The 26,240-nt window shown below is 41.3% G+C and overlaps 2 protein-coding genes across 7 annotated transcripts in view; both read left to right on the plus strand.

Annotated features, from left to right (window-relative positions):
- LOC146456905 (uncharacterized) overlaps positions 1–12,696 on the plus strand; it is a 48,487-nt gene extending 35,791 nt beyond the window's left edge. For 2 of the 5 annotated variants that reach the window (XM_085092503.1, XM_085092504.1), the window contains exons 19-31: positions 122–172; positions 721–807; positions 927–983; positions 1,971–2,218; positions 2,796–2,883; positions 3,341–3,394; positions 3,861–3,927; positions 4,538–4,580; positions 5,629–5,697; positions 5,807–5,872; positions 6,545–6,614; positions 7,282–7,405; positions 8,973–12,696. In XM_085092503.1, the coding sequence (XP_084948629.1) occupies positions 122–172; positions 721–807; positions 927–983; positions 1,971–2,218; positions 2,796–2,883; positions 3,341–3,394; positions 3,861–3,927; positions 4,538–4,580; positions 5,629–5,697; positions 5,807–5,872; positions 6,545–6,614; positions 7,282–7,405; positions 8,973–10,873 (2,925 nt within the window). In that variant the 3' untranslated portion in view covers positions 10,874–12,696. The remainder of the gene's footprint in view (positions 1–121; positions 173–720; positions 808–926; positions 984–1,970; positions 2,219–2,795; positions 2,884–3,340; positions 3,395–3,860; positions 3,928–4,537; positions 4,581–5,628; positions 5,698–5,806; positions 5,873–6,544; positions 6,615–7,281; positions 7,406–8,972) is intronic. The other 3 variants (XM_085092506.1, XM_085092507.1, XM_085092505.1) reach the window with 2 other exon arrangements.
- A 3,362-nt stretch (positions 12,697–16,058) lies between these two features.
- LOC146456906 (uncharacterized) lies at positions 16,059–25,970 on the plus strand. 2 transcript variants are annotated; one of them, XM_085092497.1, is made up of 7 exons: positions 16,066–16,398; positions 16,977–17,352; positions 19,293–19,331; positions 21,232–21,303; positions 21,938–22,027; positions 22,595–22,811; positions 24,525–25,970. In XM_085092497.1, the coding sequence occupies exons 1-7, from the start codon at positions 16,170–16,172 to the stop codon at positions 24,765–24,767; spliced, it is 1,266 nt and encodes a 421-aa protein (XP_084948623.1). In that variant the 5' UTR covers positions 16,066–16,169; the 3' UTR covers positions 24,768–25,970. The 2 variants fall into 2 exon arrangements, with proteins under 2 accessions (XP_084948624.1, XP_084948623.1); XM_085092498.1 differs by lacking the exon at positions 19,293–19,331 and having other exon boundaries at positions 16,059–16,398; positions 24,525–25,021.
- The last annotated feature ends 270 nt before the right edge of the window (positions 25,971–26,240 follow it).

Below are 26,240 nucleotides of genomic sequence, written 5' to 3' on the forward strand. Positions count from 1 at the left end.
AAAAAACGGCGTCTCTTCTTCAGCTAGGAAAAAAAACTGTTTTGCCGTTGAAGAGTTTTTCCCCTTCAGACATGTAGTCCTTACGGTCAATTGAGTATTTTTTGTTTGTTTGTAATTTCAGGGAATCTATCGTGTTTCGGGAGTAAAATCCAGAGTGGAAAAATTATGCCAGGTAAGATGGCAGACGTATATGGACCAAAGCTGACTCTTCCCGGCAAACGGCAGCGATGACTACGTGATCATGTTTACCTTATATTTGCCGCTCGTGTTTTTCAGTGTCTCAGTAAAACTGGGTAGTTTTGTGTTAGCATATAAGGCCAGAAATATTTTGCACTGTTCTCGTCTATGTACTCAGTTTTTCAAGAAACATGAACGCGAATCTCACGTTTGTCGTAAAACGTGGTGCTTAATCTCTAGCTTATCAGTGTCCATATTAAGCGGCCAAGAAAACCGTCCCTAAAGCGGGGTTTCACTGCGCTAATGAAAGGACGATATATCACTTGTGACAACGTCTTTTAACCCCAAATATCCAAGAACAAATTCTCCTATCTTGTCCCGATACGTTTCTTATAAAAGTACTGTGGAGAAGTTATTAAAATATCAAGGAAATTCACCTTGGGTGATCACATCCTTTATTCTCATGACTTCAGGGGCTGATTTAGCATTGAGTTTACAAGGAGAAATTTGATGCTGATCACACTGTTTATTTAATCTCCACAGGCATTTGAGAATGGTGTTTACCATGCTGACTTGTCTGACACACCCCCACACGTCATTGCGGCTGTTCTGAAACTGTATCTCCGTCAGGTGAGTAAAATCCTTCCCGACCCTACCTCCCCTATGATCCCCTTCCTCTGAACTCTCCCATCCCTCATGAAAGCTGGATTGTAACTAATTTTTCACGATCTTTTTTTTTTTTGTTCCAGCTTCCAGAATCACTTCTAACTTTCACATTGTATCCAGAGTTCATCCGGATAGCCAAGGTAAGGCGTTCGTTTGCAAAGCTGGAGCATTGAAGTGTTTGTCCATGTTCTTATCATCGTATACAATATTCGAGAGGTCTTAAAGGGCCCTAGTCAGCCACACCTTTGTTTTTGTTTATATGCGAGAGTTTCGGAGCATGTCGAAATGAACGAAATCACTGTGAAACTACTAAAGATAACGAAACATACTTTCAGAAACACAACTTACAGTAAAGCAATAAGATTTCACTTCACCATGCAATATCAATAATTTCGATGGCATCGAAAATGGCGAAGGCTGACTAGGGGCCTTTAAGCCGCCGTTACACGTTAAAACTTTTAGCTGAAACTTGTGTGCAACGGCGAACGAGACCAGTTTCACCAAGTGGTGTTTCACGGTGAAACTCTTGTTTTATCACCACTGCGTCCGTTGCGAGCCGTGGCAGAAGTAGAAAGCGGTTCTACTTTTCGTGAAACTTCTCTCGCAACGGAAGTTCGAAAAAGTTTTCCCGAAACCGACCATATTACACGGTGCAACGCCTGCTGAAACTTGTATCGCAGCGCCGTTGTACACAAGTTTCAGCTAAAAGTTTCCACGTGTAACGGCTTCTTTAGAAATAACCGGGAAACTTCATGGAAGCATATCTTACAGATAGTGACACCGACATACTCGGAGAAAGAAAATCCGAGTTCTCCGAACAGGAGATGATAGGTTCGACTCCTGTTGCATGGAAGAACTCGGATTTTCTTTTTCTGAGTATGTCTGTATCACAGACTGAAATAAAATACCTCTATCATTTATTCAGCTGAGCCCAGTTGTTCAAAGCCCGATTAAGCTAATCCTGGGTTAACGTGAAGTTTGATTCGAGTAAAATTACTAATTCTTTCAAACGGGAAAACGCCGGGAAAACATCGAACTTTATACGTGCCTAACCTAATGCAAAATTCATGGTAAAATTCACCCTATGTATTTGTCATTAACTGTTGTTTTCTTTTGGTCGCTTTCAGGAGAGCTTCGCAATCATAAACAACTCAACAACATGCAAACAAGCTTCCGAAAACGAAGAGCTCCGAGAAGAGTACGACAAGCTGCTCGGCAAACTTCGAGAAGTTGTGATGCAGCTTCCGACAGCCAATCGAGTGACGGCGGAGCGATTGATTATGCATCTGAAGCGAGTGTCGGAACATGATGAAGCGAATGCTATGCCTGGCAGTAACCTGGCCATTGTGTTTGGACCTACACTACTCAGACCATGGTAAAACTATTTTCTTTATTGAGCGCTTTTATCAAGGGTAGAACGTGATTCACTTTTGTGAATTTCCCGCTACCTTGAATAACTAGAAGTCAAAACACGACCAATCTTGTCTTTCTCGCAAGTGTTTACCCGCGACTTCCCTTCGATTACTTAATTTTCTGCTGTTGTTGGTTGCGTCTGTCGTTCAAGTAATGCGCTGATAAACTTGAACCTCAACACCCCGCCTCACCCCCCCCCCCCGGTCCCGGGCATACCCCTGTCATTTGACCATTTTCCTTGCCCGTGGAGTAGGGAATTTGACGCGAAATTCCTTCCAGAGGGTGGGGAATTTTAATTTTATCTGGGTAGGGTGGGCAGTTTGAACTTAAACAGTCAAGTTTACGCCCTCCTTCTTGTTCAGCGGAATACACGTGGCTACTGATCCATGGACGAGTTCAAGAGGGAAAATGTCGCTTTTGTGAGCGATTGGCTCACCATAAACGGTCTCACCAAACTTTGCAGTAGCTGAATATGAGTGATGCCAATTTATCTACACTTCAGAGACTCAAACGTTAGAAACACTTTTTTTACTTTGCAGTGAAAACGAAGCGACCTCTACTCTATCTGCTCTTGTGGAAATGCCGCATCAAACTCGCTTGGTGGAGCTGTTAATCGCCAGTCCGGAGGTAAGGCAACGTACACAGCTGTTTTTAGCATGCATCGTAGGCGTTTTCGTGGGGGTGGGGTGGGGGGGGCATTCGTGGGCTCAGCCGCCATCTTGGATTAACCAACAGTGTAGGCTTCCCAACCATTCATCTCCGCAGTAATGACCAGTATCAAATTTCTCCCAACACAATCACCACTTGATCATAAATGCTTATATGGATACGCAAATTCTCTCAATAAGTACCATAAGAAATATTTGATGAAGAGTGACGAGAATTTGCACGTTGAAAGTAGGACTTCGACGGTAACCCTGATTCTTACTCTCTTGGCCACCATTTTTTTCCTCGCTCTAACTCGCCTTTGTTTTCTAATTTTATGGACGAACAACGCTTGCTCACCCAGCTTTGCAGGCTGTTAAGATATTTATTGACCTAGCGGTTGGTCCCTATTAATGTGTCGTCGTTCCTTTTTTTCCAGGTGTTTGATCTTCCGGAAACAGACGAACCGGCTTCGCGGGAGACACCAGTAGAGGTAAGCAGCATGCAAAACTTTAATTTAAAACTTTAGCTTGAATAAAATAGGTTGATTGCATTGCCGCCATGTTGGTGCCAAAACAAAAGAAAATTTGCTCACATAGTTGGCATAAAAATTGAAGTTAACTCCCATTGTCTGTGGAGAAAATGCAACCTCGTTCCTTGTACACTATTCCTGAATAGGCCATTTCCGAGTTACTTTGAACCTCATCATGAAAGCGAGGATAAGTGTAAAGTAAAGCTTTTCATATGAAAAGTAGTTTTGATTGCATATAAATGAAAACTAGTTTTCATAATAAAAACTTGGCACTTAGCCTCGCTTTCATAATGAGGTTCGAAGCAACTCGGGAATTATACTGTCGACGCTTAATTGAACACCGCTCTACAATTTTCATGTCTGAGTTCTTTTCTGCCCTTTGCAATCTTCGCTGTAAGTCACACTACAATGTGTTATTTGTCTGCAGAAATTCTCTCCTCCCAAGCCGCGTGACAGAGAAGGAAGTGTGTTTGCTGTCCAGAGTCTTCGACCTGGTAACGCAATGATTTCTTTTGGTTTTTAGTACTTTTAGTCGCCTTTAGAGGCGCTTATTGGCTCGTCACTCAACGCTCAAATAACGGCTGTCTGAGAGGCTAGTATTGGTTGCCAAATCTATCTTTCAGTAGCAAAGATGATGATACTGATTTTGATGATCATTGAAAAAAAAAGTATACTAAAGGACGTTGCCTCCTAATACACAAGTATTTTTGCACAGTTTATGATTATGCAGGAAAAGCAGATCTTAGCAAGGGCTATTGGAATACAGAAGGAAATTGGGGGAGAAGGCCGTCGTTTAGAGATAATTAAGCAACGATTATTCAAAAAAGCAGTAAAGTGTAAAGCAATGTATGCCGTTTTTTTTCCAAATTGAAGCTTTATTATCTCTGAAAATGCATTGTTACCCCAAGAGCACTTGCGAAGTTCTGCTTTCTCCGCATAGCTTTAAACCGCGCAAAAATATCCCTGTATTAGTAGGCACCACCCATAGGAAACCCGAGTATCGAGAGATGCACAGAACGTATGCCAGTAACAAAAGTAGGCACCGTCGTTAAGAGTCCATCTATCCAAAGTGCTGTGGTTTACTGTTTTCTGTTCTCGTCTCAGGTGTAAACACAGATGAAAGTTACGAGGCCGGAGACGAAGCCAGGTATACAATAAACAAAACTGTGTCAGATCACTTGCAATCTATTTCTTTGCCTTTTCTTGTCCTTTCTTCCGTCACTGCTGACAGCTGTTTCAATGACTATCGCGTCGTGAGAGTCTTTATAAGGTACCTTAGGCCTGTTCCAAACGTCGCGCTACTGCCGTGCCGAACTAAATTCAAGAATTAAATTCGACTTAAACACGGCAGTAGCACGACGTTTGGAACAGGCCTTATGCAACCACAACGGCAACGAAAATGGTTCTTAGAAATACATACGCTCCACGCTATCTAATCTACTTTGTGCGCATTGTTTAAATCCGTTTAACGTGTCTAATGTGCCCAAATATGGAAACATAATAATAGGCCATTTCCGAGTTGCTGTGAACCTCATTATGAAAGCGACGCTAGGTGCAAAAGCTTTTCATATGGAAATTGGTTTTGTTTGCAAATGAATGAAAACAAATTTTCATAATAAAAGCTTTGCACTCAGCCTCGTTTTGAAAATGAGGTTCACAGCAACTCGGAAATGGCCTATTAGGTAGTAGCAACGACGTTAAAGCTAACCGAGAAAGGGACAAAAAAATTGGCCGTCGTACGCACACGTTGTCCATAAAACTTTGAATTTCGTCATTTCACGTTGTTTTTTTTTTGCCGAGGAAGGCAAAGGCATGTACCAAAATTTTCAACGCCCGTGCAAACCATTGTTTCGCTCATTAAACATTTTTTTACGTTTTCGTTGTCGAGTTTGCGCTCTTTTAGCTCGTCACGCAATCTTTCCGACAAAAGATTGCGTGACGAGCTAAAAGAGCGTCTGTGAGGGAGGCAAACGAAAATACGACGGCGACGGCATCGAGAACGTAAACATCATGAGGTGTCCAACGTTGTTTGGTTCATTCTTGGTTCAAAATTTTTTTTAACTTGTCTAAACTATATGCCCTAACGTCAAGGTCCAGGCATGTACTCCTCTGTACAAGAAACATCTTTGACCTGTCTTTTCTCAGTATGCTTTAATGATCCATACGTTTTTTTTACGTTCTTTTTGTTCGTGTAGCCTCATCAACACTCCTGACCCAAACTCATCAGAATCTACACTGGATATCTCTCCTGTTCGCCCAACAGCGTAAGTACAGCGCATGCGTCTCTCTCATACGTAACGCAATCATCTTTCCTTGTAACGCAATGCGTGTTTGTTGTTTGTCGGCATAACTGATTGTTGTTTTTGAACGCAGGTCGATAAACGTGCCTCATCGTCAACCGACGCGGTTGAATCCGCCCAAGTCACCTACACCATCAGCGTGAGTATCGCCGCGGAATGGACGATAACGCGGTTTCTCTTGTTATGTTTTCTCGCCTGACTCAGTCCACTAACGTTCGTTGCTTGTCATGGAAAACTCGAAGTTGCTTCTCTTCTGGTTTCTCACGCAACGCTCACCGTCACTTCCTCCCTTCCTTCCTCCCTTCCTCCCTCCTTCCATCTGTCCGAACATCGATCAGTCTGCCCCTGTCCATCCTTTCTTTCTTCCTTCCTTCCTTCCTTCCTTCCTTCCTTCCTTCCTTCCTTCCTTCCTTCCTTCCTTCCTTCCTTCCTTCCTTCCTTCCTCCTTCCCTACCGCTCTTCCTACTTCCTTTGTTTTTCCTCTCTCCTTTCCCCTCCCTCCATCGTTCCTTTGCTCCCCCAACACAGACAGTCAGTTTTTTTCTTCCACTTTTTCTTGTCACACAACACTTAAAATCGTTGTCACATTTGGTTGTCACGTAACACTAACAGTCACTTCCTCTCACTCGTTGCAACTGTCATAACCACAACCTCTACAACTTGTGAATGAACACTTGCAGTCGTGTTCGGACATCTTTCCTAGTTTGTCACGCAACTTCTCATTTACTTCCTCTCGGGAATTCCATACGCCAGTTTCACGGTATCCCGAGCTTGTCACGCAATAATCACAGTCGCGTCGTTTTCTTTGTAGGAGAAGCAGTCTTGGGTTTGGATCAGAATTCTTCGAACTGTTAGCCAAGTCTAACAGCCGAAGTGATGGCGTAAGTGCACATTTTTTTTCCTTTGCAACCTTCTACAGCAAAGCATGTGTTTCTTAATCATCTTGTAAAGTTTTTAAAGTTTTTCTTTTCAGAATTATTAAAAATCGATTCTCTGTTAATGAACATTGTGTAGGTAAAATAGCTTTTTGGGCCCGAAATGTTTTAAGAATTTTCGAGGAACGTACCCCAGAGCCGAGCAAAGAGAACTAAATGGTTGGATATTGACTGCTTAAAATTGAAAACGGTGATTGGTCAGTTTTTGTCATTTTCGGTACGTCAGGCAAGGTAGATTATTGAACCATCGCAGGGGTGAGTGTGTGATTGGATAATTGAGGATTTTTAGACAAGAAAAGCCCTTGTGGGTGACTCTAGAAAGGGAAAAAACTAAAGAGAGAAATGGCGCGCGAAGTGCGTGAGGAACGCGTGGAACGCAAAGGGAGGGAGATAGAAAGGCAGCGCCCGTTTCCCTCTCCTCCACGCTCCCCTCGCTTCGTGCGTACGCCTCTCTTCCCGTCCCCTTTCAAGCGCCTCTTGCCCAGTTTAGATAACAAAGTGAAGGCAGAGCTTGTTTCAAGCCAACTGCGTAAGTAAACGACGTGAGCACATCAGTAAATTGGGGCTCCACTGTACATCGAAGTATAACACTTGTTTCTGTATGATCTTCCAGCAAAATGATCGTACTGAGTACAGTATCCCAGAGTTCTTGCTGCCCGAGTCATCGCATCAGATACCCTTAGTTTCTCGGGAAGATTCGGATATGGAGGATGAATATGAAGACGACACTACTCAAGGTCAGCGGATTCCTGATTTTCCATTGGGAACACATAATGCTAAAGTAGATCACTGGCCCCCGTTGTTTAAAAAGTGGATAACTCTATCCAGTGGATAAATCCCTATCCATCGGATAAAACGTAGTCCAACAAATGCGATTTATCCGCTGGATAAAGTTATCCGCTCTTTGAACAACTGGGGTATGGAGATTTGCGAAAGTAATTACCCTTGTTACTACATACTGCCAGACTTGAGAACAGCCTTTTATTGTTAGACGCTCACTTATCTCTGGTGGTCTTTTCTATCTAATGTGCAACGTGAACAGTGGCAATGTGCAAACAGACGCAAAAGTTATAAAAAGGAAATCAAAAGATGATTTTTTTTCCCCACTACTTGAAAGAGAGACGTCTGCCCAAGTAGTTTCTTTCTGGGCGAATATTCGGATTTATTAACTGCGTTGATAAGTTAATTTGGCTACCGTATAGAGATTCGAGGGCTGACGTTTTAAGCGTTAGTCCTTCATCAGAACCAATCCTCTCTGACGAAGGGCTAACGCTTAAAACGTCAGCTCTCGAATCTCTTTACGGTAGCCAAACTCAGTTCTTAAAATCAAATATTCGTTTTCAGTCCCCCGCGACCGGCGTAGCACCAAAGTTCTTTTTGAATGAATGAATTCTTATATACCGCACATATCACCAAGTCTCATGGCGGTTTACATTTCTGTGGGGTGAGATCGGACGTCAGCGTCACTAACCCCTTGCCTTGTTTCTTTCAATGGTCAGCTTTAAGTTTCTTGGGATCGCAACTGTCGGGGTGCACCGACAGCTGTCGAATTTATAGCTACTTTTGTGATATCTAAAGCGCTGAAACTTCTCAGGCAGTAAAAGTTATTCAGTAAGCAGTGCTTGCTTGTGGAGCTATTTTTATTCTGTGAAAGATGGTTCTTCCTTTTGAGTCTGTGCATGAAATCCTAGGGCGCTTTCGATTTGTCATTACTGGCCGGCCAAACCGGTTAGTTCACAAACGGACTGTACTGATATGAAGGATAAGTTTTATCCTAGTCGTTCGAATTTCGTCAAAATAACGCGTACAATCTTCAGAGTAATTACTTTTCAAGATTTTGCAGCACCATCCCGTCCGTGGCCAGTCTGTAAATCGAATGAGCCATTTTGGTCTGGCCGGCCAGTTGTGGCAAATGGAAAGCACTCCTTAAGTGTGGCCTTTCAAATGAAAGCTACTGAGCAATCCTTTGTTGTTCTTCTAGTAATATATGATTATCGAACACGAGAAGGTGTGTTTCATCCGATATCCACTGAGAAATAGGCTCGCCTGGTTTTTTCAAACGACTTCTAGGTGTTTGGATATCTGATGAAACACACTTTCGAGTGTTTGATATAGCTTGTCAAATGATCAATAATTCTTGGAGAAATTTAAGGCTAAAGTTGGCAAAATTTTATGGTAATTAGGAACACATATCTAAACCACCGTCACATTGATGACTTTCTTTGTTTTCTCTTCATGAATTATTAGTGAGTTTGAGAATTTGTTGTTAGATTATAATTTTTTTTGGTTTTATCGTCGCTCTAGGAACCAGTGGATCTCGTACTCCAGATGATGACCTCGACAGTACTCATTTCGGAGCTGCACGACGAATTAGCTCTCCACGATCGTCAAACGAAAACTTAACTGAAGACGACAAAGTCAGTGTAAATCGGGATTCGACGCTGTCGGTTATGTCTCGGAGCTCGTCGTCATATTCCGTCGCTCCGAGTTTCACTTCGGAATTGACTGAATCAATGTTACCCGATCTCTCCGATACCGCTGAGTTGGACAAATTGAATTCTTCGGAAAATATCGGGTCAACCGACAAAGACACGAGAATTGCGAATCTCCTGTCCGATGCTCGGGCTCGGGCATATTCGGGTGATATCGGCGCGCAAAAACGTCCACGAACTTTGGGCTTACTGAAAAGAAATTCAGATTTACCTGGCCGTGTACAACGAGCCGATGACTTTAACACTGGTTATTTTCCAATAGGGATGAAGACATCTAACAGCGATTTGAATCTCAATAAGGATCCTTATGCAATCGGAGAGGAAGTATCTTTCGCTGGGATTTCTGCAGCAGTGAATTCTATGACAAACGCTATGAAGAGCTCTTTAGATGATGAGGTTGGATGGGTTAAAGAGGACAGTGTCGTTGGTGGAAGAAACCAAACTTTGAACTTGAGTGAGCCTGTGAATGTTATTCATGTTAACGATGATGCAGTGCTTTCTCCCGCGGAGGGTAGGGTTAGCCAGGAAGTTGTTCCGAGCGAGATTATTATAAGCCCTGTTCAGTCTCCTACAAAAGACAGATCAAAGCATGATTTACCTTCTCCGAATAAAATGGAACCGCCGCCCATAGCGAAAAAACCTGCGCGATCTCCTTCATTGGAAAAGAAGGATTTCACGCCCTCAGAAAAACCTTGGGAGGAAAAGGACCAATCCGTTCCCGGCGTTTCTGAGGAAGGAGCGCCACGTGAGCTTATTGTCCCGGTAATGACTGCGTTACAGGAGCGAAGGCCTTCCACTCCGGATTGTTCTACTGCTGAAGCGTCAACTGATACTAAAGTCCCGGATAGAGTCCAAAGTCCAGGAGAAGCGCCGAGCGTGTTGAGGAAGGGCAGTGGAGGCGATGACAAAAAGCCTGAAATTAAAGCTCCAGCTCGATCCGCATACACCACGCGAGTCTCTGTCAAAGATCGTATGCAACAGTATGAGCGGAACCGAGTGGAAAGCGGCGAACGCGGTCGGAAGCAGTCGTCGGAACATTTCAACCCGAACTCGGTTGCTTCTCGGAAGCAAATGTTCGAGAAGAAAGAACGAGGGATGTACAAGCGCGTGAGTGACGTGAACATGAGGAAGCCGAGAAGCGATTCCGGAAGCGGCTCAAGCTCGGCCAGCGGGAGTCCTAGGTTGTCAAGGAAACGAGTGAATGACAGCGAAGATGGTAGTAGCGCAATGGGTACTACTAACCCGGCCAGCGATAGTCCTAAGTTACCAAGGAAACGGTTGGATGACAGCGTAGATGGAAGAAGTGCGATAGCTGCTGGAAACCCAGTGCAAAGTAGTCCAGAAAAAACAAAACCTGTTGAACAGGAAAAGCAGGAGGAACATCGGCGTCGTCATAGAAAAGATAGGTCGGAGAAAAGTGACCGTCCGCAAAATTTGGTGCTTGATAATCTCGACAAGGTGGACTCATTAAAATCAAGTCGGCCGCGAAGTGGCGATTTTGAATCTCTGAAACTTGACTTACACGATGGAGAAAAGGAGACTTTATCGCCGAGAGAAATAAATATACCCCTTGATGACGACTCCAATGACAAACACCGACCCGAACGACCACGAAGAAGCCCGAACACTAGTCCGAGGAATAGTCGGGCAAATGGTCGTTCTCCGTTTCCTGATAACAGTAGGGAAGAAGACAGAGAGCCTCAGTTTGTCTAATCGATACTTAGTCGGCATTCTTTGTTTGCGGTGGCGAGTAATGTCGAAGACATTTGCGTAAGATTGGTATAATGTGACTAGTAACTTAACAGAAATCGGTAGCGTGTCGCTTCTTTAACCAAGTAAGTGTCGCTAGGATGTAGAATTAATAAGACAAATCTAGATTGTATAACATTTTTAAAGGTCCATTTGTAAAGTGAAGCTAGGGAGAAAGATTCTACCAGAGGCACCCAACGAGCAGTTTTCGGCGAGATGCTAACATGGTTTGGCTGTTCGTATTTTTTTAAGCTGAATATTCAGGCAAGGAAAATTCTAGAAAACGTGTTTGTCCCATGAGCCTAGTTTAATGGCCTTAGCTCCCGCGAGTCTATTTCACTAAGGAAACAACTTTTTAAGACAAATCCGAATTACAGAGTGGATTTCTGAACAGAGGTTTCGCCAAAATTAATCGTTGTGTGCCCTTGATCATATTTTACTCGCTTAGCCGACGATATTATTGTTCACTGTGATTTCCTTTGCGTTCCGGATACGACTTGAATTCGGGACTTTGCAGTTCAAGCTTTGGCTTACGTGAACAATTCCGCCAGCTAGAAAGGGCAGATTATGTGAAAAGTATGGTTATAACCATAGAAATGTGTATCAGGAAGATAGTTTGAAGGGTCTTTTCGTAACGTAGTTTTACATCAGTGGTTTTCAATTGACTGTCGCAAAACCACCACGAAAGTAATCACTCCAGTCAATGTGTCAAGTCGGTGAAACCTGTGAATCGCTCTGACCAATCAAAACACGTAAACTACATAGTGAACCAATCAGGGAACTCGAAGCAACAACAAGTAAATGAAATTCGCCAAGCGCGGGAAAATGTGTGCGAGCCGCGGTCGATTTTGGTCTTCTCATTGGTTTAGAAAATGGCGCGAGTTTTTCTAACCAATCACGTAGCGCATTAGGGCAAAACCAAATCAAACGGGAAATTACTTTCAACGCTCAATTGAAAACCGTCCCACTATCTAATTTAATTCTGAATTGCAAAAAAGGTTATTCCTCAGTTAAGTTTTAACAGTGGCAACAACAAGCTTTTTTGGACTATTTAACCATTTTACAACTTCACCCGCTTGCCTCCAACAGACTCAAATGAAAGCTACTGAGCAGTACTTTCCTGTGGTACTGTTTATTATGCTGTACAAGGCTGTTTCTGTGGCCAGTCTAGAGATTTAAAGAAGGATTCATAATTTTTTACCTCGTCTCTCTGGGGAGGCAAACACTCGCATATTACTAGCAAATTGACATATTATAATCAGTTAATTTCTGTTGTCTTGAACTAGTTGTGGAATTGATATAGAGAAAGAGAGGAAGACCGCGTACGTAGGGTCATTGTGGGCTTCGTTGAGACTACAGAAAAACCGGAAATCAAGTCCACATCCAAGAATCCGTCCTGCCATCTAAAGTGATATATTTTCATAGTTGTAAATGTGTACTGTATACGTAGTCAATAATGTTGGATGTAAGACAATGTTTTCAAAAAAAGTGGCTTAAGGGTGTGTTTTTCTGGGATGGGGGACATGGCCGAGAAATCTATGCTAACATGAGGCGTGTCGATACCAGTTTTCGAAATCGATCCGATACGAGTGCGATATTTACTGGCTTTTTTTCGATATTGATATGAAAGCGTCATCACCCATGATTTGTTTTTGACGTAATCAGTCAAGGTGGTGCTCAAGTAACTTCGTTCCCAGGGTCCACTCTCTTCCTTCCTCGAGAAAGAGAGAAAGCTCTGGGAACGAGGTTGGTGCTCAATCCGAGTCAAGCAACATATACGTACATATTTTTAAATAGAAGAAAGATCTCCGCAGTTAGTACGCAACTTAAGCAGTTGCCGAAAGACAGCCCGAGGCTTTTCAGGCTTTCTTTCCGCAACTGCTTAAGTTGCGTAGTAACTGCGAGGATCTTTCTTCTATTTGATCTTTCATCCGCAGCTCAAATATATGTTCTATATATTCATAATCAATACACATTTTAATAACAAAACCCCGCGTTAGCTTTTGAGGATCAAGTATACACATACATATAAACACTGATAGAAACGAGTGGAGAACGCATAACCTGCTTGATTACAGTACTGCGGTCGAGTGAGGTACAAAAAAACTAAAATTCTTGGGATTACACTTAGCCTCGCTTTTATAATGAGGCTCACAGCAACTCGGAAATGGCCTATTGGAGTCCATCACAAGAAAGATCACATTGAAATTAGTCGTTTTAACAAGTTTGAGGTTGTGTTGTTAAATTGAAACCATGTAGAAAGCTTTCAAGAATCGGTGAAATTAGACGCTTTGCTTTATTATTTCTGAAAAATGCGCATGGTTACCCCCAATTTTCTTTTCGGATACCAAGAGCCCTTGCTAAGTTCTTCTTTCCCCGCATAGTTTTAAACCGCGCACAAGTAGGCACCACCCATAGGAAACCCGAGTACCTCGAGATGCGCAGAACGTATGCGCAGAAGCAAAAGTAGGCACCGTCAATCATGAGAGCCCATCTATCTGAAGTGCTGTGGGTTATTTTTTGGCGGAGAGAAGCGACAGCCGGAAATACGTCTGCGTTCGCACGCTAGGGTACCCTGGGTGCCAGAGATTTTTCATGCGCGGTTTCCTGTTTCGGCCCTCGGCCAATCTCGTTCCCAGAGCCCACGTGTGTTTTTGTCAGCGCCAAGATCTTGGTGCTGACCGAAAGACACGTGGGCTCTGGGAACGAGATTGGCCGAATTCGCGAAGGCCGAAAAAGTGTTTCTGCCGCGCGAGAGAGAAAAACCTCCGGTACCCAGGATAAGATTTAGATAAAACCATCTTGGAATTAGAGACAAAAGAGACTTTGTATGGATTGGTGGGGGGGGGGGGGGGGGGGAGGGGCGCCATTTTAGAATTAGAGACATTGGTATGGAATTTGGCGACCTTTGACGGGACAGGACAAAAACTAGTTACCACGCAAGGAAACATAGCCAGTCTTGGTAAACGTACTAATTTCTATGCGATCTTTCTGGCAATGAGGTTCATTTCTCCATATGATGCAATTTGAACAGTGTGTAGATTAGGGCCCAGTCCCTTTATGAACCTCGGACACAACTTCTTCTTTCAAGTGGTCACGTGAGCAGTATTGAAGCAATCGATATTTCTCGCGAGCATCGATATTTTGCAAGGCAACTCAGTATCGATATCGAATCTATGGTATCGAAGACTGTTCACACGACAAATGAAACTCGAACACTCGAACGATCGACTTGCTTCACTACGTGAAACGAAATATCTCGCTTTTGATCTAAAAATTATGGTGGGGGCACCCCTTCCCTTGATCCGCAACTGATTATATTTTCCAGGACCCTGGCTCTTGACCGGCTAAATAAAGGTGTCACTATGACGTCTCCTTTGAACAACTTCGAAAAGTTTTGAGTGCAGTAATTCCAAGGTACGAAAAGGGATCTCGGAATCAGGGTAAATGCTCTAAGAGAGACATCCCCGAGGAAGGCGTTTCCCTACGACAGACACTTTCTAAGTCAGACATTTCTCTAGTTATCGTTCTAGACAAGGCCTTTGCCGACACCACTACAAAGACATAGAAAAGAGACTGGGAAGGATTTAATCTTAACCTTATCAAGACGGGGGAAGTGGGGGTTGTCAGGTGTGAGATTCTGCCCGCGGCGACTTTGAATAAGAATAACTTCTTTTTTTAAATATTTGAGCAAACGCCCTGAAACGTCAGGACCTTTTCAAAAATTTATTTGGAAAAGGTTAATGTGGTCGGTACTGTTAATTGACTTTGACGTTACTGTGACAACCAAATTTTGATAGGCGGAGTTTTTAGAACTGGAAAATACCTTTTTAAACTGAAGAAGAATTACTTTTCTTACCGTAACTTTTATGTTTTTAGCTCATGTTATCTTCCTTTATTGGCTTGATTGTTTTTCGTTCAATTTCGTCGCTTTGCTGAAGTTTTGGAGAAATCCAGAAATTCAAGATGGTGGATCCAAGATGGCCGTTATTTGGCAATCATGACGTCATCACTTCCCGTCGTAAGCCTCAAAGTAAACATATTTAGACGTACTTTCTATCCTCCAAGTCTCATTGTCATAACTTTTATACTTGCGAGGTTATGTAGGAAAGGGGGAGGGGGGGGGGGGGGAAGCGCAGAATCAACCTCCACGGCCCCAGAAGAAAAAAAGCCAATTTTAGATAGATTAAGCTGTAACTTCGACCTCAGCAGCTTAGGTTTTCAGGTTATCTGTGCACGTAAGCGCCTTCAAATAGCCGTTTTTAATTGTTAGGAGTGGTATCAGTAGTTTTAGATATTTTTACTTTTTTATCATCTCTAGTTTTTACTTTGTAGACTGTAGTTACCCACACTGGCCACAAACTGCACAACTTTAACTTTTTATCGTACGTGCACTGCACTGTAAGGGAAGTGGTCAAAACTACTATACTCGAACAGGACCCACCGAACCCCAAAACGGATGGTGGCCTCTGCCTGCACACCCCCCCCCCCTCCCCCACCCGCTTCCTCAACCTCAAAATGGTGTCTAAAGAAAACCAAACTGATTGCTTAGCCACCCCTCTATCCAGCAGCAAAAAATGACAGTGAGATTCAACCTCACTTTTCTTGTTTATCTAACAATGCTGACTCTTGCTAGCTGAATATATCTGTGTCAACTCAAATTTTAAAGCCAATAAAATTTTGTCGATAATGTTCACGAGGTGGCGATAACCCCCCTACCCCAGACAAGGTGGGTCATGTTCGAACAAACTTGCTACGACCAGTTTCCTAACGGATGTCTGTGTTTCATCCAGTAGGAACCTCGAGTTCGCATTATAACCATTTAGTTAAGTGCAACGAGAAGTGTGTAAAGAGAGATGTAAACACGTTTGAATTGACCCTCACCAAGAATCATGAATTGAGGCGTACGTGTACCATTTACCTGTCCCGAAGGACAGTATTCCTCTCCCTAGAAATAGGTACTGTTTGGTCTACAAAATGCTATCCCTGATTGAGCGACCGATTCTCTTTCTTTGTTTTGTTAGAAACCCTAGATCTATACCATTACATTCCTCGCACAACGCTAGCTGTACTACCCCTATCCAGAAGATAATGTTTGTAACCCATGATGCAATACGAGATTCGCCCGCCAAGCTCCCTCCAAGCATGCACCGCGCGTGAAGCATAGCTTCGAGGAGTGAAATCTGCTGATAGTCCCGAGCAGCTAGAGTGTTTGCAGCACAATCTTCCATCATCTGTGCTTTTTCCATCGCATCCATTCATGATGGAGGTGGAATACAGCATAGGAGTGAATAATCGCTTCGGTGCATTAAATTTTGACGACGAGGATCCGGAAGATTTCCTGCAAAAGCAGGAGAAGAAGGAGGAGCCGTCGAAGAAGGAGAAGACTAAGAAGCAGGACAAGAAAGCTACGAAGCCGCCTGTTAAAGAAACAAAACCAGTCGCGAGCAAGAAAGACACTATCAACGAGGAATCCAAAGGAAAGGAAGGTTGGTTGAATTTTGTTGTCGTTGTAACGTCGAATGTACAAGTTGTACTGTGACGCCATCATGTTGTCACTCCACATGTGTAGTTTACACTCAGGTGTTTTCAAATTTTCCAGCCCTGTTTTCTTTGTACCTCGTGTTTTAAATCAATCGTAAACAACCCAAATATCAGAAACAAACACAATTATTGATTTCAGTTCGTTAAGAGGAAAACTGCGCGGTGTTTTCTCTTGTAGCGACGAAACCAAGCGTACAACTTCAACACAACCCTCGCGCGTAAATTGCGAAATTTACTCGATCAGATACATGGCATTTAAAACCGAAGACAGGGTTCTTTCTTGGTGTTTTTCGATTGTACCTTTTAGTGACACCTGTCGATGGCGTAAAATTCGTCTGGATGTAGAAAATATGGACAATTTGCAGCACGCGATAACAGTTGTTATGTACATAAAGTTGTGTAGGTTTTTTTTTAAATTGATAAATAATTCTATCCGCTGTAAACTTTCCACTTGCTCGTGTTCAGTAAGTTTTTTCGCGCAATGAGGCATCCCGTAATGCTCAACAATTTCGTTGTTTTGCAGAGAGAACCGAAAGCAGACGTGGTGGTCGCGGAAAAAGCGATGTGAGGAGAGAAAACGAGAAAAATACGCGTCTAACAAATGGTCCGAGTGAGAGGCGAGAGCGCGATGAAAACGCTCCGAGAGAGAGGCGAGGCGGCGGATTTGGCGGCGGTTTTAGTCGCAGGAGAGAAGGTTCCCAGGGAGATCCAGAGTCCCCTGATAAGGAAGGAGCTGATAGAGAGAGAGGAGGCTTCGAAAGAGGAAGAGGAGGCCGGGGAATGCGTGGTGGTGGTGGCGGCAGAGGGGGCCGTGGGGGATTTGGACCGCGAGGCGGTGGTGGTGGAGGCGGCTTCGGGAGAAAGCGAGAATTTGAAAGGAGAAGCGGAAGTGATCGATCGTAAGTCCTCAATTATTTTAATACCCTTTAATTGTAAAACCCACTGGCTTGTTGCTAATTTCAGGATCCTTTCTTTAAAGTTAACTGTCTCGCATGCGCTAAAGTTAAATTCTTAACTCCATTCTATTCCACCAAGTTGTCAGTTCTAACTTTAAAATCACTTCTCATTTACTGACTCTTGGACCTCATGTTTTGGTTTTGAAAGTTGTGTTATCACTTGGCCTGCCTGTGATGCAGGTTTCTCACACAATACTGTTATTTTTCCATGGCATTTTGTTTAAAAACATTTTGCTATCTTGATAAGCCACACAGGTGTTTTGTTGGGGAAAATATGTGAGTTTGTTTTGTTATAATGCTTTTGAGTTAACCATGTTAAATCCTCAAATTCCACATGTTTGAATTTAGCTAACACATTAACAACTGTTGATAGAATGGTAATGTTAAATGTTAGGACTGAAAGTTTTATGTTATCTCTTTTCAACCTTTGTAATATCTGTGGGTACTTGGTGTATGGAGTTTAATTTGTGTGGCTTCAAATTACAATCTTACCTTACTCTTCATTATTATAAACAGACAAATTAGTATTATGATTGATAGTAAAAGGCATTGAAAGAAAATTGAGGGTGGATTTATTTGCACAATATGTTTATCATTGTGATATGTGCCCTTGCAAAGGGGCCTATTGTGTTTAAAGTTCAAAACAGTAGATGCTTTGTGGGGCAAATGCTTCAACCATGAGCATATTCTGCAAATATTTCCACCCAAAATCAGTCCAAGGGAAAAGATAGTCTTGTCAAAGGTTCAAAACTGGCACATGCAGATTACAAGACCACTTTTGTGTTCGCAAGGTCATGTTGATCTGAAACCGAGTGGAAAGGACAAGCGAGGCCATTTTATGAAAATTGAAAAAATCCGACGGCATAGGTGGCTAAAGCCAGGGGTGTTCAGATAAATTAGTGACATGGAGGTGCAAGTAACATAAATCTTTTAGAGGAAAAAGTGCCATTAGGCTAAAAGTAGCCTACCAAAAAATCCAGTGGCCCAGAACGTAACCCAAAGAGACCCTTTTTTGGCCGACAAGAATTTGAGAGAGTGCGAGAAAATTGATGCACCATCAAGTATTCGTTTGTGAATTTATCATAAACTTTTGGCAGACCTCTGTCATTCTTTCAATGTGCCAAGGGAAACATTTGTGATCACTGAGGAACATTTTTGGTTTTAGGAGGCTGTTTTGAAGCTATGAAATGAAATATCACTGATCTGGTATTACTTGCCTAATTCAGCTATTGTAAAGGACCCAAAATGATTCGTGTGTGTGGTGTGTTTTTTTTTATTAACTCTAAAAAGTTATTTTTAAAATCTTCCTGACCTCCATTGTTGCTGATGTATCTGAAAACCCTCCCTGCTGGATGAAGAAACAACACAAAAAATGCTGAATTGATTTAAGTGGGAATTCTGAACATCTACACCAATGAGGATATGAGTGCAGGGGTTTATTAAATTTGAACAGCTGGGCAATTACAGGTTGGCTAGTGCACACTTGGGTAGGATAGTTAACTTCGCTGTGGTCTTTTTTGAAAGAGTTGGTTGGGATGTTAAAAGCACTACGGGCAAAGCTGTGTTCACAGATGTTCAATTTGCCCGATGCCTGGCCCTTTATGAAATCCCTGTGAGTGGGTGGCATAAAGTTGTGCCTTTTACTTACAGTGGGAATATGATTTTCTTGAGTACCTATGTTCAATTTAGGCATCAAATTAATTTTACCTGTAATAACAAAATGTTAAACTGTGTGTTTCTTGTCAAAAAATGGGGTTTCATTTCTTCTCGTTTCAATAATTTCTTACTAAACACTCAAGCTCTTGTTTAGTCATCCTTTGCCTTTTTCTTGGTCTGAAGCATTTCTGTTTTGTAAAGAAATTTGTCCTCTTCTTGTGGTCTAGGGGCCCCCGACTGGACAATTCAAGTCGCGGGGACAGAAGGTTGGACATACATTCTGTAACTGTTTTTTTTTTTTTTTAATATAAATCCATTCATAGCCTGTTAACTTTGTGTTTTACTTACTAACATTCCTGGAACAGGTTTAAACCAGGTCTTTGTCTCTTCAATAAATATTTTCCTTTGATTCCTTTGCAAGGAATAAACTAAATTAAATGTTGTTAGAAATCTAAGGGTAGGCATTTCTGTATAAAAAAGGCTGTGTTGTGTGAAAAAAAATTAAAATGCTAACCTCTTTGGTCCAGTAATGTTTGAAGTAATAATGACTGTATGAAGCAGGCATGATTTTGGTAATTCTTGAGTTATTGTCTCTTAGTTTACTCAATTCAATTCCTGAAAACTTGTTCTTTAATGATTAAAGGTTTGTTAAAACGTTTCAGTAGAAATAGAAAAATTATCACGATACTACGATTCAATGTTGTGACCATCATTGTCACAAAGTATAGAATATGTGAAAAGTTACTATAAATGATTCGTTGGTAAACATTGACATTTTTGCATTTTGAGTTATGTAAACAGTTCAGCTTGGAATGAGTCTCATTACGCATGCGATGTTTGGGTTACCTCTTGAATGAGGAAATCAAATTTAGTTTGACAATTTTCACTTTCTAATTGTCATTCTCTTCTTGATAATGATGTTAGCAATATTTAAATGTTGTATCCTGATAATTTTTGTATTTTTCCTGTAACATTGTGTTAAATTTAAATGATATGAAGATTTGCTTTTTAAAAAATAGATTCTGAGGTAACAAAATGTTTCTTTCAATTTTTACAGTAGAGAGTAACATTAGTTTGTTTCAAGAGGAATTCCTAAACTAAAGAATAGATTAATAATGCTTTAGAAATACACAGGCAAGTAAAAACTAACAATATAATGTTCCGACGTTTGGGCGATGTCATGACATCATTCGCCTGTATTATCCATTCCTTGAGAATGGTGTCATGACGTCGCCGAAACGTCGGAACATTATATCGTTAGTTTTTACTTTCCTGTAAAGAATAGATAAATCTTTATCATTCGCCATTCATGTTAAAATTTATCATGAGCTTGCAGCTGCCCAAGGTGACAATCCTTTCAAGCAACTGATATTTGATGTGATTTCTACAATTCCTTTCTTTGTTTTCTTGGATACTAGTAGCTCCTTTAGAAAGCTGGTTTAGTCTTATTTAATTGTTGTTGTTAAAGAATTATGTTGTTGTATTGACTGCCTTTTAAGTTTTTGACTAAAATTTTGCCAGCTTCTCTGATTTGCGCTAATTTGTGGATAATCTATTTCATGAATACTAATCAAGTTGATAAATACATATAATGTATATGTTGTAGGTTAAAATGAATCCAGGTTAAAATGATTTCAACCTAGGTTGATTTGTATTTTCCTTTATTAAGGTTGGGTAATTTACATCTGAAACAAAGGAAAGTACGAATCAACCTAGGTTAAAATCATTATAACCTGGGATTCATTTTAACCTACAACATACACATGTTCACTGCCTTTTTTTGTCATATATGTAAGGCATAGTGGCTACCTTGTCTTGATCATTAATTTTAGAATGTTTCTCAAAGGTACCAGTGTAATTTGTTTTCTTATGAAAAGCAATTGAAGAAGTGAAGTCAACTTTCATAGGGTTAAACCTCCACCAGGAAGAAATTCTTTTACAGTAGGAACATTTTACTACATCAAAAATCTGTGAACATGTAACATGCTTTACTGGACAATGAACCGTTAAAAATTGCCCATTAGATTTGATTCTAGAACAGTTCCCTTCATTGTTCAAAGTTTTTCGCTTTTTAATGTGAGGAAACGCTTATTCCAAATCTATTTTGTAGCGATTTGACAACTCAGAGAGTATTAATTTCTTGGTTTGCTTTGCATTTGTTTGTAGTTCAGTGAAGCCCCAAGACAAGCGTGATGGCGGAGGGCAGTATAACTGGGGGAGTCCTACAGAGGGACAAAGGTAAGATGCACATTTTGATCATGAAAACTTAAAGCTACAATCTTGGACAGAATAAAATGAAAAATTAAACCCCCCCTCCCCCCAAAATCAATGATGATTTCGCGCGCAAAGCAAAACGCGCCATTTTCCCATCATTGAAATGGGGGGGAGGGGTGGTCTTAATTTTTCATTTGATCTGTCCAAGATTCAATCTTGGACAGAATAAAATGAAAAATTAAACCCCCCCTCCCCCCAAAATCAATGATGATTTCGCGCGCTAAGCAAAACGTGCCATTTTCCCATCATTGAAATGGGGGGGAGGGGTGGTCTTAATTTTTCATTTGATCTGTCCAAGATTGTAGATAAAAGGGAAGGCAGCATGGTTGAGTGGCTAGGGTGCCAGACTTGAAATCCAGAGGTGCTGGATTCAAGTCCTGCTCTGATCACTCGCTAGCAGGCGTTGTTTCTCGGTAGCCCTGAGTTCAACTCCTCGGCCGCGCTTGTAAATAGCCAGCTGGTCTGCCTATTGCTAGTTGGGATTTTTAACCATGTTATTTTCAATTTCAACTATCGACCACTAGTGACATTCAAACCAGTGAGATTTTGGTATTTCTTGTTTGACATTCATCAGAGTTTTACTATTTTGTGATTTCAGTGAAGACCAAGAGGTGTTCCCCCAGTCAGAAGTGACAGACTGGGCAGAAGCCTCTCCTGATCCAGATGCCGTCAAGGAGACCCCTGAGGAGTAAGTATGTTTTACTGGCTTAGAGAACAGACATGCTATTCTTAGGGGGCTTTCCATTAATTTTGTCAGAGCTGACTGAACAGTCAGTCAGAACAGTCAGTTTGTTAATGTATGGCATAATTTGACACTTCTTCAAATTGGCACACTTTGAAAAGAGAAAGGATCTGTTTAGAAGGACTGGCTCATAAATGCCTTCACTCGGCGGTTTAAATTGGTCACCATTCCACTTGTGTAATGACTGCTGTTGTGACCTAGGGAAAACCAAGCGATGGAATTGTAATCTTGACAGAATCAGAGTCAAGAGTGAGACACTATCCATAACATGAAGGTTGTGCCATGTAGAGCTCATGTTGATGGAGCACATTAATTTTACAGGTGTAACGTTAACGGTGACACCTGGGACAGGTGAAGGTTGTTGCTTCTTTCAAGAACCTTTATTTTCAGCTTTTAATGTTGCGACAACAAGATGAAACCATTCCGAAACCTTTCTGGGCACCTTACAGGGTGGTGTCTACAGCCGCGTATAAGTGGGATGATCTAATAAACACTTGTTACAATTTTTTTTAGTGCCCAAGGAGAAGATAAGGAGAATGAGGAAACAAAAGAAGAGGAGCCGCCCAAGGAGATGTCTCTTGATGAGTGGAAGAAACAGCAAGAAAAGGAGCGTGCATCAGCTTCATTTGAACTTCGCAAACCAGGCGAAGGCGAGAAAAAAGGCATGTGGAAAGACACAAAAGTCTTTAAACGAAAAGGCGAGGGTGAAGAGCAGTTTGCAGCCAGAAGGGTAAGTACAGTTTAAAATTTGTTTACTAAAATAAAATAGCAATATTTAACCCATTGCAGCCCACGTGTTTTCGACATTTTCACAAATTAGCATATTGTTAATAATTAACCTAATGTGCAGTAAAAATTGACAACTTACTGGGTCAAAGAAACAGCACTCCTTTAGTCTAGAATAGCTAGAATTTCTAATTGTCGAATAAAATACCCTACCTGCGATTTAAAGATTACCCAAAAAACAAAGCTGAAGGTAAAAATTTCGAAAATTTAATGAAATTTGATCCTCTCGTCACATGGCAGTAATTGATCCGCTCTCGAGAAGACGTGTTTGTTTACGCAAGATTAGGCAGTTATCACGTTTCATCAATGAAAATAGAAAGAAAAACAGGCAATAAAGCTTTCCTAATTAAAACATTTATTCAAATAAGTCTTTGTATAGGTCTTAGAAGAAAACGCATATAATTTTTGCCGCGAGGCGACCGACTCGCAAGCGATTTGAAGCAATTGCAAGTCAATTTTGAAGCGAATTTATCGACCCGTGCGGGGCACGTTTTTCAAAACTTCTGCGAAAACTGTTCGGAATACGAAGAATCGATCAATTAGAATAGTATTTCAGTACAAATCCACAATCAGACCTGTAATTCTTTGTGAGTTGTATTGCGAGAAACACTCTAACATCACCAAGAAAGTCCATGGCGAAAATAATGATTTGAGATGTCCGCCAGCTCGTCGCCTCGGTAAAACTACAAATTTTCCTTGAAGCATAATTTCTTCGCCGTTACTGCTTGGATTTCCGCTGTTGAAACTGTCGAGTATTCCTTAGAAGTTCCTCTTTCGATTTACCGTTTCAAAAAGGTGTGTTTTCCTTCGGAAAATGCGAAATTGGCGTCTTGAATATTTAAGCGTAAAGCACGTGGCCCGCCATTATCGATGAAATCTGATATTTTTGGAAGACAAAAACCTTTTTGTGTCTAGACCCCCCTAAGACCTAAAAATATATGCTCAGACGATAGATTCTGATTGGTCAGTCTTTTCTAAAGACAATTAGAACAATAAAGGACAAAATTATCCCTTCTAGGGGAGGCAGGAACCTAGCGCGGGCGCAAGGAAAATATCGGCCGGTTTTGGGCGCCTCGACCGTTAATGGGTTAAGGAAAGCACTGGTATTAGTACTTTACTATAGCAGTAAACAGGAAGCATGGTCCCAGGGTCTTTGAGCTGTACAAGCTTGAACTTTTTGTGGTGGAGTCTGGAACCCAAAGTGTTTCTCTAATTGGAGCCCACATGGAAATTATGACTCTGGCTAAATGGTGCCTCGAAGTAGGGAAGTGGAGCAGATTTTTTTCTTAGTATACTTGTGTCCTGACTGATAGAATACATCTTAAGGCCTGTTTAAACGGTTTCAACATTTACTTCAACATGCGTTCAACACAGTTGCTGAACCAAATGTCGGGGCGTTTGAACAGGTCGTTCAACATTGTTGAAAACGTGTTGAATCAAATTTAAATTGGTTTAAACTTTCATTCAACATTGATTCAACATTTTCTTTGTTCTTGAAAATGTTGGATGGCGTTGAAACCATTTGAACACTCCATTCAACATTTGCTCAACATCTGTTGAATTAATGTTGGGAAAATGTTGAAACCATTTAAACGGGCCTTTATTCATTCAAATGAAAATTGTCAGGAAATAATTATTTGAATCTTATTCCTTTCAGGTCATTGAAGAAAAAATTAAGACTTCTGGCAGAGTCAAGCAAGTGCTTGACATTCCTATGGACTTCAAAGGTACTTCTGAACCACGAAGAGGTGGGCGTGGTGGCAGGGGCGACAGAGGAGGCCGTGGCCGGGGTGGTGGCCGTGGAAGAGGTCGTGGAGGAGGATTTGGTGGCCGTCCCGATGGCGGTGAAAGTGCTAATTATGACTTGAATGCCGATGAGGAGTTCCCAACTCTTGGGTAACAAAGCAGTTGCCGATTAACAAGCTGGCTGTGTTCCTTAAGACTTGAACTTACGTGCTGCACATATTCGAGGAACAAGGGAGCGACAAATTTTACATGCATTTTGAACGATAGAGGAGACAATTTTTCATGACTCATTCAATAGGTACATGTGCAATGTAACCCTGCATTTGCTGAGGACTTCAAAAGAGGACAGCATTTATCGATAAATGAACAAGTGCAATGAATAAATGCACCTGTTGAGTAAGTGGTAAATAGTGATATTGTCCGTCAGGCTGTGTACTGGCTGTTTACTCTGGTGTAATTCTCTTGAGTTGCGTGTGGAGATCTTGATGGTAATTTAAGAAAGTCGTGGCGTAAAATGGTGAGCACTGCGAAAAATACAAACAAATTTTTTCTTTCCAACTATGAAGGCAATGCAAGTTAACATGTTGTGATTCTTTTGTATAGAGTTAGTTTTTTACACTTTGGGCAGTTGGACTAGACCGCAAAACAGTCAGTTTTTTTTTCCTGAACCCTTTAAGCCCTAACAGTGATCAGCATCAAATTCAATGCTTATTCAACCCCTGAGGTCATGAGAATTAAGGATATGATCACCAAGGTGAATTTTCTTGATATTTAAAAACATCTGCCCAGCACTTAAATGAGGAAATTATGAGGACAAAATAGGAGAATTTTTTCTTTGATATTAGAGGATAAAGGGTTAAATTAGCGCTGAAAGTGTGGATCCTTGTGCGAGCCTCACACTTTCAATATATACACTTGCTCCAGACCTTTTGTTGAAGACCTTGTGCATTTGTTGAAAAACCAACGCAGTAATATGACTGTTTTGCTGTCAAGGCGGTCCCTGCTTTCTCTCAGGGGTGAGTAAGGGAGAAGCATTGCAGCATTTGGCATGCATGTTTTGCTTGTCGCTTACCCAAGTCAAGAGGGAAGACTGACTGATACCTAAACAAGATTTATTCTCAGATTTTGGCATTGAAATATGCACCAGCATATCAATCATGATGTTCAAATTGTGCAAAGGCTAGTCTATATTGAGAGGTTAATTAGTTTTTCAAACGTGATCTTATGTAAAATCATCTAAAAGTTTATTCACTGTAAGTGTAAAATTCATTACACTGCAAATTCAAGCTAACCATGGAAGCGATATTTTTACTGATGAAGGTTCAGTGTCTCGTAATAAATTTTTCCAGTGCTTGTTTTTTTGAGTGCAAAGCTGTGTATGACAAGTTTGCTTAATGATTAGAATTATTCTCTGTGGTCCCATTTGTAAATCTGAAAATTTAGATGGGGTGTGGTCCACCAGGTTTTTGTACTTGTAAATCCTGTTGTCATTTTCTGTTAGTTTTGAAGTTAAGGTATGTGTATAGTTTATCTCATACTAAAGTCTTTGATTCTGTTAAGCAAAGGAAAATGAAAATAATAGTCTGGTGATTGATGGAAAACAAGCGGTCTTTCATAAATAATATGT

This window comes from Pavona decussata, unplaced genomic scaffold (genome assembly GCF_977016875.1).
Source record: "Pavona decussata unplaced genomic scaffold, jaPavDecu1.1 SCAFFOLD_253, whole genome shotgun sequence".
NCBI lineage: Eukaryota > Metazoa > Cnidaria > Anthozoa > Scleractinia > Agariciidae > Pavona > Pavona decussata.

Coding starts and splice junctions, on each gene's coding strand:
- LOC146456906 (XM_085092497.1), top strand. CDS start 16,170: ATGATGGAGGTGGAATACAGCATAGGAGTGAATAATCGCTTCGGTGCA. Junction 21,304..21,937: donor AGTCCTACAGAGGGACAAAG/GTAAGATGCACA, acceptor TTGTGATTTCAG/TGAAGACCAAGAGGTGTTCC. Junction 22,028..22,594: donor GTCAAGGAGACCCCTGAGGA/GTAAGTATGTTT, acceptor AATTTTTTTTAG/TGCCCAAGGAGAAGATAAGG.